Source organism: Rutidosis leptorrhynchoides, chromosome 4, assembly GCF_046630445.1.
Source record: "Rutidosis leptorrhynchoides isolate AG116_Rl617_1_P2 chromosome 4, CSIRO_AGI_Rlap_v1, whole genome shotgun sequence".
Lineage (NCBI taxonomy): Eukaryota > Viridiplantae > Streptophyta > Magnoliopsida > Asterales > Asteraceae > Rutidosis > Rutidosis leptorrhynchoides.
In genome coordinates this window covers 121,861,938-121,872,648 of record NC_092336.1, presented here as the reverse complement: position 1 = coordinate 121,872,648, position 10,711 = coordinate 121,861,938, and the positions used below count along the sequence as shown (strand labels likewise).

The window sequence follows — 10,711 nt, the reverse complement described above, 5'->3', positions numbered from 1 at the left end:
GTAATCAATGTTTATTTTTCTCAACCATAAGGGTAGTAGTCTACATGTAAAAACTTGGGCTTCTAAAAAATGAAAACTCCAAGGTCTTGCGCATACCAAAATAAATCCCATTGAGAACACGGAGGTTTATCCGTGATGAATCAAGGCTATCCGCTAAGCCGGTGGTCGCTTTGGAATTAATCGATTCACAAAGCGAATCGAAAACCCAGATGTACCAAAAAGAAAATATGTTTATTTTTCTCATATAACATCCGTCTCATTACAAGTGTCTACTTACTTTTTGTACACAGTTTTACAAATTTATCAATAACTTCATTCTCCACTAATAAAAAGTTTTCTCTCTCGAGAATAACCTCTTTTGATTTCTATTTTGTTAAAATACAATGTGGACATTTGAAAGACACATTCTAAAATAATAATGTGGACACTTGTGGTGAGACGGAAAAATTATAAATTTCAAAACTATTTAGTTAATCTAACATCACAATTACATAATGTATGGCTAAATTTTGTTCTTTGTGTTTTTTGATGTTATAATTTATGTAACTAGGCGACGCTCTCTGAAAATTTTTAAGCCTGGAGTGTTTTTGGAATTAGCTAGGTGTTATCTTTCCTGTTTTAAATTGGTGTTGTTGCCTTACTGAGTTTGCTCCATGCAAGCCTTTGGTGACCTGTTTTGTTTTTGAAATAAAAAAATTCCTAGCTTTCGAAAAAATAAAAACACAATTTAGGAAATTTTGAGTGAATCAAAAAGATTTTGATTGTTTTATGGTATGTTTTTATTGAAAGAAAAAAGGGCCGGGGGGCCCCAAGGGGGACAAGAGCGTATCTTGAAAAATCCTGAAAATTCGATTCACTTGCTTTACAAAAAGTAAGCTAGCCAAACACATCATTCTTTTTATTTTATTATTAATTATTAAATTATTAATTATTAATAATACTCCTTAATAATTAGAGTTAGATAACTGATACTCCCCGTAATAATTTAACATTATTTATTTTATCTTCTTCTAATTATTATTATTATTTCATATTATATTATTAACTAGTTTTATGAGCCATACCTATAAAAGTAGGGGATGATTCTCACACAAACTTTTTTGATCCTCACACACCTATTTTAACCTTTTACTCTTCTAATAATACTCAATTGGTGTGTGAGGATCAAAAAAGTGTGTGTGAGAATTATCCCCATAAAAGTATTATGAAATACAATAATTTAATCTATATTTCTATATAAGAATATAATTCTATTATTATAATATAATGTTTAAAAGTCTCACTTTCTTTATTATATTTATTATTAAAATTCACCATACATGTAAAGACTTTACTTAATACTCCTAAATGTGTAATAATTATGTATATCTTTTTTATAAATATATAAAATATAAATTACATACCTTTAATTCTAGAGGGTTATTTAAGGAAGTTACTAAGAATAATTAAAGTTAATTAAGAAAATGACACGTGAATTATATAATTCAGATTAATTGAGAAGTTGACACGTAGGATTATTGACACACGCTTTATAATAATGTATAAATAAATATAAATTCACTTCTCTAATATTTATGGACTTAAGTTTACGTATATTTAAATTAATTTAAATGTAACTAATTAAATGACCATGAGATTACGAATTTATAAAATAATTCAAGTTTGAACATACTATTATTGAGAAAAATAACCAAATGACTTATGTTTATAAAATGTATGTAGTAAATAATCACAAGGAAAGCGTACCATAAATTTTTTATCTGAAACATATACATCCAAAATAATCAAAGATAAACTACAAACATATTGATGTATTTAATTTGGACATAATAAATGAACTACCTTCATTATCCCACCACCCTCTTCAATTTTCATCACAATTACTAATATCGTTGAGTTTCTATGTTTTGATGGATACATGTTGTAACTTCAGATGGCGTTTATATAAGATATATGAATATGATGATATGATATGCAAGTTATTTGAAGAACTATAACTTGCGATTCTGTTGATGTGTTAATGATACGCATATCCGCATGCGTATGCGGTATACGCATCCAAGTCCTAACCTGCGTACTAGATGCCATCATCTACGTACGCTGTGAATAAATCCAAAGGTATAGCCGCGCTCCCTATGCGCATGTACCAATGGATACGGTCTCTAATGAATTGGTCAAATGTTTACCTTGCACGCTAAGCTAAACGATAAGACTAACCTTATTCGATTTCCTTAAATAACGCATGTTAATTAGGAAAAGATATCACGATTATATAAGGATAGAATCCTATTCAAACCCTAATCGTTAGCCTATAAATACATGGCTCTAAAACCCTAAGAGGTACACGTTACATTCTACGTACATAAAGCATACTCTCACGTACTTCATACGTACGATCTTCATCATCGTTCAAGACTTTTTAGGTAAGTTCATTTAACTATGAATCTTTCATGTCTTGGGGCACTCAACCTTGTATGCTAGATTGTTGGTGGACTCGTGATCGGCCACCCCACCGGAATCCTATTGGCTCCGATGTGGGTTATTCACGACTATCGTCGGAGGTTCGATTATATTTTGTCCTTAAACCTTAGTTATTGCACTCAAGCATAGGTTCACCCTAACCATGTGAAAATATGCTTAATCATGTGTTATTAGGGATGAGAAAATGATTTTTGGCTTTGAATTGAACTTAAAAATATTTGCAACCTGATTATATAAAATAAAAGTACATTGGATGGTTTCAAGTTGTTTTCTTGGTTTCTTAGTAATTTTGGGTAGTAGTTTCAGCCTGCTGGTTATGGTATTAGTTGGTGTTGGTATTTTCGGGTTGTTTTGGATACTTTTTAAGTCGTGATGTTAGAGCTGCTGGGATCAATACTTGGGATGGTAATGGTATTAATCAAAGTCTGTGGTCATAATTTTGGAGGTTAATGTTCATGAAATTGAATAGGTGGCATCGGGTTATTTCGAGGTTTGGTTTCGAGTTCATTAATATCATCGTGGGTCCTTGTTGATTCAATTGTTCGAAGGTATAGATCGTGGATATCGGTTGTGATTTCATAGTCGTGGTTTCTTTCTTTGGTAACATCTCTGCATTTCACGATACCTCCACACTCTTGGATTTCGTGATCTAAACTGTTTGTTTTTATGGTTTCGCGGTTTTGTTTCTATTTTCGTTTTCGTTTTGTTGTCGTGGTTAGTTTTCGTCCGTTTACATGCTTTCTACTAATTGATTGCCCTTAAATGATTTTGTGTGGTGTTGATCTGGATGACGAGTAGATTCTTTATTTGTGAGATTGTAGCCCTATATTTTCGAGATCGGTGTTGGTCATGAGGTCAGGTCGGTATTAGTCTTTAGGTCGGTGTTATTTCTTAGGTCGTTGTTGATCGTGAGGTCGGTGTTGATCGTGAGTTTATCATTTTGTATCATTGTAATTACTAGCTTCTTCCTTATCTTAGTTTTATTTATTAAATTATGCCTTTCAAACGAAGGTATTAATATATATATTTTTTTAATTTTGACTTTTTTCTTTAATGTTATCAATATTTAAACTTAAATTTGAATTTTAAATTAGTAATTAAATTATATATATAAATATAATAATATAATATAATGTATTTATTATGTATATAATAATAATAAAATATAGTATTATACGGAGTATAATTAAACGTAAGCCGAAAGATTAGGGTTAGGATTCTCCTATATTTATTTCACCCACCATTATTAAAACAACTCCCTGTTTATTAGTTTAATTTAATATAGTTTAAAACACATACACACACTTTTTTCTATCCAAATTACAACTAGTTTTTGGTGGGTCTCTCTTTGTTTTGCTGGTCAAATATCTTTTAAATCGGCTTTTAGATTTTAGTTGAATTCTTTATTCTTTATTAAGATTATTACAGTATTACGGAGTCTAACAGAAAAGAACACTGCATGTGCTACTCTTTGTCTCCTTCCTTAATTCCTCTAAATACATACATAAAGTTTTTATTTTTATTATTATACTGTATTCATTAGGGTTTTCAGTAATACATAACACAAAGTTCCTTTGGAATTTGAGCTTTTTCTGCATCTTTTTTGGGCTGCAAACATAACCCATGCCCTGTTCCCTCTTTAGTTAAATCTAGTAATTCTTTTATTACACCCTTTTTGTGTTCTTGACCAAATTCACACAAAACAATGTTGCAATAATTTGGTTTTAGAAAACACTTTATATTTTACTGAAAAAGTTGTCTGCTTGAAACAAAAGTACTCAACTTTATTAACTTGTGGGCATCAAGTCTTCAAGAAAATAATATCAAGAACGGTTGAAAAAGTGAAGAATAATGGGTGTAAATATAAATATGCGAGGGCATCATCAATTTGTAGCAGTTAGTATGAATGAGCAAAATTTGGGAACAAAAAGAAAGTACAGATCGTATATACCAAGAACAAATCAGGGGAAATATTTAGCATTATGGATAATATTTTTTTGGTATGTTGCTATAAATGTTTATAAATGGATAGATGCAGGGCATCAACAAAGAATTGAAGAAGGGTTGGTGAGTATGTGTGATCAAAGGGCAAGAATGTTACAAGATCAATTTAGTGTTTGTGTTAATCATGTTCATGCTCTTGCTGTTTTGGTTTCCACTTTTCATTATTTCAAGAATCCATCAGTTATTGATCAGGTATCAACTTTTTCTTTTTAGCCGTTAAACAAAATTTTTAGCTGGGCTTATTTTACAATTGGGGTTTTCCTTTTCTCAGCAAATTTAATTTTTTATTTTGAGTTTTCAGCGATTTCACTTTTTTTTATATATATAATTTGACCGGTAATCCACCAAAAATTGAGCTATAAAAACTGCAATTTTAGTTGGGATTTTGTTTATTAGTTTACTGAATTTTGTTTTTTAGTGTCTGTTTGGTTTTATAAAAATGTGGAAATTCAATGAAACATATTTGTGGAGGAAGCAACAAAGTTTGAAGCTAAACTGATTTGCAATTTTATAGATTTAAAACTTGTTTATTTTACAATTGTAATTCATACCAATTTTGAAATTGGAAAATTACTTCCCTTGACTTTAAGAAGTCAAAATCAAATACAAACGACAAAGCTTCATAAATTGCTCCATGTATCCCTTTTCTTAAAGAAAAAGGAGATACCTTTTTGGCTTATTAAAAATTCTAGCTGATAATGATATATTTTCATATAATTATATAGAAACGATAGAAATATGTGGTTTTTTTTTTTTTTTTTTTTTACAAAAAAGGAATTTGCATTTTGGGGTATTACAGGAAACATTTGCAGAGTATACAGCAAGAACAGCATTTGAGAGACCTTTATTGAGTGGAGTAGCATATGCACCAAGGTTAATGAATTCGGAACGGGACGAATTCGAGAAACAAAATGGTGGGACCATAAGAACAATGGCCAACAAGGAGCCTTCACCTCAACGCGATGAGTACGCTCCCGTAATTTTCGCTCAAGAAACAGTTTCTTACCTCAATCTGCTCGATATGATGTCAGGCGAGGTAAAATTTGTTAACTTTTTGGACTATATTCACTATCTATTGAAAATTAAAAGTGAATTAAACTATTGTATTTGATTATAGGAGGACCGAGAGAATATTTTGCGGGCTCGGTCAACTGGAAAAGCAGTGTTGACTAGCCCATTTAAGCTTTTGGGCTCGCATCATCTCGGAGTAGTTTTGACTATTCCGGTTTACAAGTCGAAGCTGCCCCCAAACGCATCTGTTCGAGATCGTATTGAAGCTACAGCTGGGTACTAATTATTTTTCGCCTTTTGGGTCATTTGAATTTGTATTTTGGAACTGATTATACTATTGTTTTTTCAAAGTTGGTTAATTTAAAGGCTGCTTTTAAGCATTCCATATATAATTTAATTCCCTATTTATAACTCAAAAATACCTTGAATAAATTGTGTTAACAAATTTAAATAAGGAAAGTCAGTATTAAAAGAAATATTTATACTTTACAGTTAATTCAACCGAGTTTATAAACTTAAATATGTAAAGCTTAATTGTAGTCCTAAGCATTTAACATTGTCCTTAAAATTTACGCATGTGGCGGGATTGAGAATTGTTGTTGTTGTATTGTCTTTTAAATTTAGATTAGCATATTTTGTTTTTTTGTCATTCATTAGCATCAAATCAGTCTACTTCTTTCTCTTAAAAAAAGCTAAAAGGAATTTTATTTTTTTGGCTAAATAATCTCGAATGATTTTGTTAAAATTTGGTGAATCGATTTTTTCTGCTAAAATTTGTTAATCTAATGTGAACAAATTTGGTGATTTATAAACAGATATCTCGGCGGAGCATTCGATGTTGAGTCACTCGTCGAAAACCTGCTCGGTCAGCTTGCAGGAAATCAAGAAATCATAGTTAAGGTTTACGATGTCACCAACAAATCCGATCCGTTAATCATGTACGGTCGCCAGACACAAGATGGCGATCAATCACGTTCACGGGTCAGCATGTTGGATTTTGGCGACCCGTTTAGGAAACACCAGATGACGTGTCGGTACCTTCATAAGGAACCTATCTCGTTAACCGCTATCATAACTGCATTTTTGGGCTATGTGATTGTTTTATTAGTCGGTTGCATGTTTTATACTGGGGCCATTCATATTGTTCAAGTTGAAGATGATTTCGATACAATGCAGAAGTTAAAAGTTCGTGCAGAAGCTGCTGACGTGGCCAAATCACAGGTTAGTTTAACTTTTTACAGTTTTGTGGAGTATTTCAGAACTCGGAAATACTCGGTTTTTGCAACTCGGGGCGTACTCGGTCAAACTTGGTCAAACTCGGCTAAAACTTTGGATTACTTGCAAAATCGGTCAAAACTGGGTACTCCAAAAATTAGTCAAAGTTGGTCAAAACTCGGTCAAAATAGGTCAAAGTCAAACTTGGTCAACGTCCATAAACTGGGCCAAAACTCGGGATTACTCCAAATCAAAGTTGGTCAAAGATCGGTCAAAGTCAAACTTGATCAACATCCGAAAACTGGGCCAAAACTCGGGAATACTCCAAAATTGGACAAAAAACTTGATCAAAATCGGTCAAAGTCAAACTTGATGAACATTCGAAAACTGGGTCAAAACTCGGGATTACACCCAAAATTAGTCAAAGTTGATCAAAGTTTGGTCAAAATCGGTCAAAGTCAAACTTGGTCAACATCTGAGTACTCCAAAGTCAAACTTGGTCAAAGTCTCGACTGAGTACATCCAAGTAGCGATCTTTGCAACTTTGGTTAATCTTATCTATAAACATTAAGGTAAAACATATTAATTGACCTACAAACTTTTGTCGAATGCTAGTTTCTTGCTACGGTTTCACATGAAATTCGGACTCCGATGAACGGTATTCTTGGAATGCTAGCGTTACTTCTAGATACGGATTTAAGTTCAACGCAACGAGATTACGCTCAAACGGCTGAAGCATGCGGACGGGCGTTAATCACGTTAATAAACGAAGTGCTTGATCGGGCGAAAATCGAAGCTGGAAAGTTGGAATTACAAGCAGTTCCATTTGATATTCGGTCAATATTAGATGACGTTCTTTCGTTATTTTCTGAAAAGTCCCGCAATAAAGGAATCGAGGTAAAAAAAAAGTTTAAAACTTTTAGTTTACTTTTATTATCTAGTTTATTCTTTTCGGATTATCTAATCTTATAATCGTCTTTTTTTGGAAATCGAAGCTGGCTGTTCTTGTATCTGATAAAGTTCCGCAAATTGTGATGGGTGATCCGGGAAGATTCAGACAAGTGATCACGAATCTTGTTGGAAATTCGGTTAAAGTAAGCCAAATTTGTGAATTTGATTTTATTTTAGAAAAAATTACACGAGTCTCCCTATGGTTTACCTCACATTTCATGTGGGGTCCCAAACTTTTTTTTTTTGTTTTTGACATGCGGTCCGCGTACATTACACTCGTTTCGTGAGGGGTCCTTGTGGTTTACTGATACTACTTAACGAGTGTAAATTATGGGGACACCACATGATACTCACAGGGACCCCTTGCGAAATGAGTGTAAAGTACAGGGACCCACATGTCAAAAAAAAATTAAGGGACCCCGCATGAAATTTAGAGTAACCACAGGCACGACTCATGTAATTTTTTCTTTATTATATTTAGTTTTAAGATTTTTATAAAGATGTGATTTTTTTTTTTTTTTTGACAGTTTACCGAAAAAGGACATATATTCGTTCAAGTTCATCTTGCTGAACATGCGAAATCTGTACAAAACGCAAAACCCGAGATTGGTATAAACGGGCGATTCAAAACGTTAAGTGGTCGTGAAGCAGCAGACGATCGAAACAATTGGGAAAATTTCAAGCATTTAATTGCAGACGACGAGTTCCCGTTTCAAGTCCTAACATTTAACGGGACTTCACAAAACGTTAGCTTAATGGTGTCGGTTGAAGATACGGGAATCGGGATCCCGTTACACGCTCAAGACCTCGTTTTTATGCCGTTTATGCAGGCCGACAGCTCAACATCGAGACATTACGGAGGAACGGGAATCGGATTAAGTATAAGTAAGTGTTTAGTTGAACTTATGGGTGGTCAAATTAACTTCGTTAGTCGACCTCAAATCGGTAGCACGTTTTCGTTCACCGCTGTTTTCAAACGATGCGAATGTAGTAACGTAGGTGGTGAGAATTTACCTACTGCGTTTAATGGGTTGAAAGCGACGGTTGTTGACCCGAAACCCGTTCGAGCTGCGGTAACGAGATACCATTTGAAACGGTTAGGTGTAGTTGTTGATGTCGTGAATAGCATACGGACGGCGGTTTCGGGTCCCACACAACCGGACATGATTCTCGTCGAAAAAGACGTGTGGTTATCGAGTGACGAATTAAACAACATTCGTAACGTTAGACGATACGGGCACGTGCTAAAATCGCCTAAAATGATACTTCTTGCAACGGATATCACGAGTGGTGAATTTGATAAGGCGAAATTAGCGGGATTTTCGGACACGTTGATTATGAAACCGTTGCGAGCGAGTATGGCGGCGGCTTGTTTGCAACAAGTGTTGGGTACGAAAAAGGTGGAGCGAGGGAAGGTTTTGGGTAACGGGTCGGTTTATTTAAAGAGTTTGCTTTGTGGGAAGAAAATATTGGTGGTTGATGATAATAGGGTTAACCGAAGAGTTGCGGCCGGTGCGCTTAAAAAGTTTGGGGTTGAAGTCGAGTGTGCGGATAGCGGTAAAGCGGCTCTTGATTTGCTTCGGATTCCGCATGGTTTCGATGCGTGTTTCATGGATATTCAAATGCCGGAAATGGACGGGTATGTATAACTACTCGTTTATAAATGAGCAAATTGCACGTTAAAGGATTAAAATTTCTCTCTTTGTCGCACTTTAATTGTCCACCTTTAAAATGCACATAGTTTTTAACATGTGCAATCGTTACACTATTAACTACTTCCTTCGTCCCAAATTTTTTTTTTTTTTGAACGGCGATATTTAGCTATATACAACTAAACATGCTTTAATGATGCTTTAATGTGTTGTAGTGTACAATAAATGAAGCATATTTGGTTGTGTACCGATAAAATTTGGTTATGTACGGATCACTCCCCAATTTAACCCCCAAATTTAATAGTGCACAGATTAAAAACACACACACAGTTTAAGAAAAGTTCCTGTAAGGCTGTAACACAACACAATACCTTACCTAATTATTCTTTTCTTATCTTAATTATAAGAAGTGTATTATTAATTTTTCAGTTTCGAGGCTACACATCGTATTCGGTTAATGGAGAACCAAGCAAATGAACAACAATTGAACGAGTCAGAAAAAGGCAACTGGACTAAAGAGTGGCATTTGCCGATTCTAGCGATGACCGCTGATGTCATCCACGCCACATTCGAAGAGTGCCAAAAAAGTGGAATGGACGGGTACGTATCAAAACCGTTTCAAGAAGAAAATCTTTACCAAGCTGTCGCCAAATTCTTCGAAACCAAACCCACAACTGACTCGTGAGACGGGAAAAAAAATAAAGATTTAATTTCCTGCAAATTTTGTATATTTATCCTGCTGGTTTGTGCATAATGGTAGTATTTGGCAACCGGTTGTTGCAAACCCTAACCCACTTTGGACCTAAACTGATTTAAGCAGCTTCTCGATGAAATACGGATCGAACTCTTAACGTGTTTGTATAGATGGTTTAGGGTAGAGTAAGCGCACGGGCGAGAGTTGTATCGTGTGACGCGATTGTTTGTATTAATTTGTCGTGTTTATTGATATTGATAATCTGTTGGAATCACATATTAGATTATGCGTGTATCATTGATCTTGCTAATTGCTGATAGTAATGCATTTCTGAATGTGTATCCATTTTTTTTATTCTTTTTTTTTTTTTGCTAAAATAACGAATATTATTAAAATGAGGGATGTTATAATAATATATACATATATGTATATATATGTATATGTACAAGAAGTCATAAATGGATGGCTTTATAATAATATATACATGTACAAGAAGTCATAAAATGGATGCCAATTTTGTAGTATAAATACCTCATGTATTAGCATTGTAAAATGTACCATTTCATAGAATTATATGAAATACACACTTATCCTCTCTTTTACTAATATTTCATAAATAAGTATAATTGTATTTTGTAGTTCTTTTATTAAATTATAACACGTTATCAGCACGAAGAGCTCCATATAATCATGGTGATTCTTA

At 33.7% G+C, this 10,711-nt stretch overlaps 1 protein-coding gene across 1 annotated transcript; it reads left to right on the top strand.

Annotated features, from left to right (window-relative positions):
• Positions 1-3,942: 3,942 nt before the first annotated feature.
• LOC139840091 (histidine kinase 4-like) lies at positions 3,943-10,319 on the top strand. Its single transcript, XM_071830312.1, has 8 exons — positions 3,943-4,677; positions 5,285-5,521; positions 5,603-5,772; positions 6,312-6,717; positions 7,327-7,608; positions 7,707-7,805; positions 8,190-9,301; positions 9,744-10,319. The coding sequence occupies exons 1-8, from the start codon at positions 4,333-4,335 to the stop codon at positions 9,997-9,999; spliced, it is 2,907 nt and encodes a 968-aa protein (XP_071686413.1). The 5' UTR covers positions 3,943-4,332; the 3' UTR covers positions 10,000-10,319.
• The last annotated feature ends 392 nt before the right edge of the window (positions 10,320-10,711 follow it).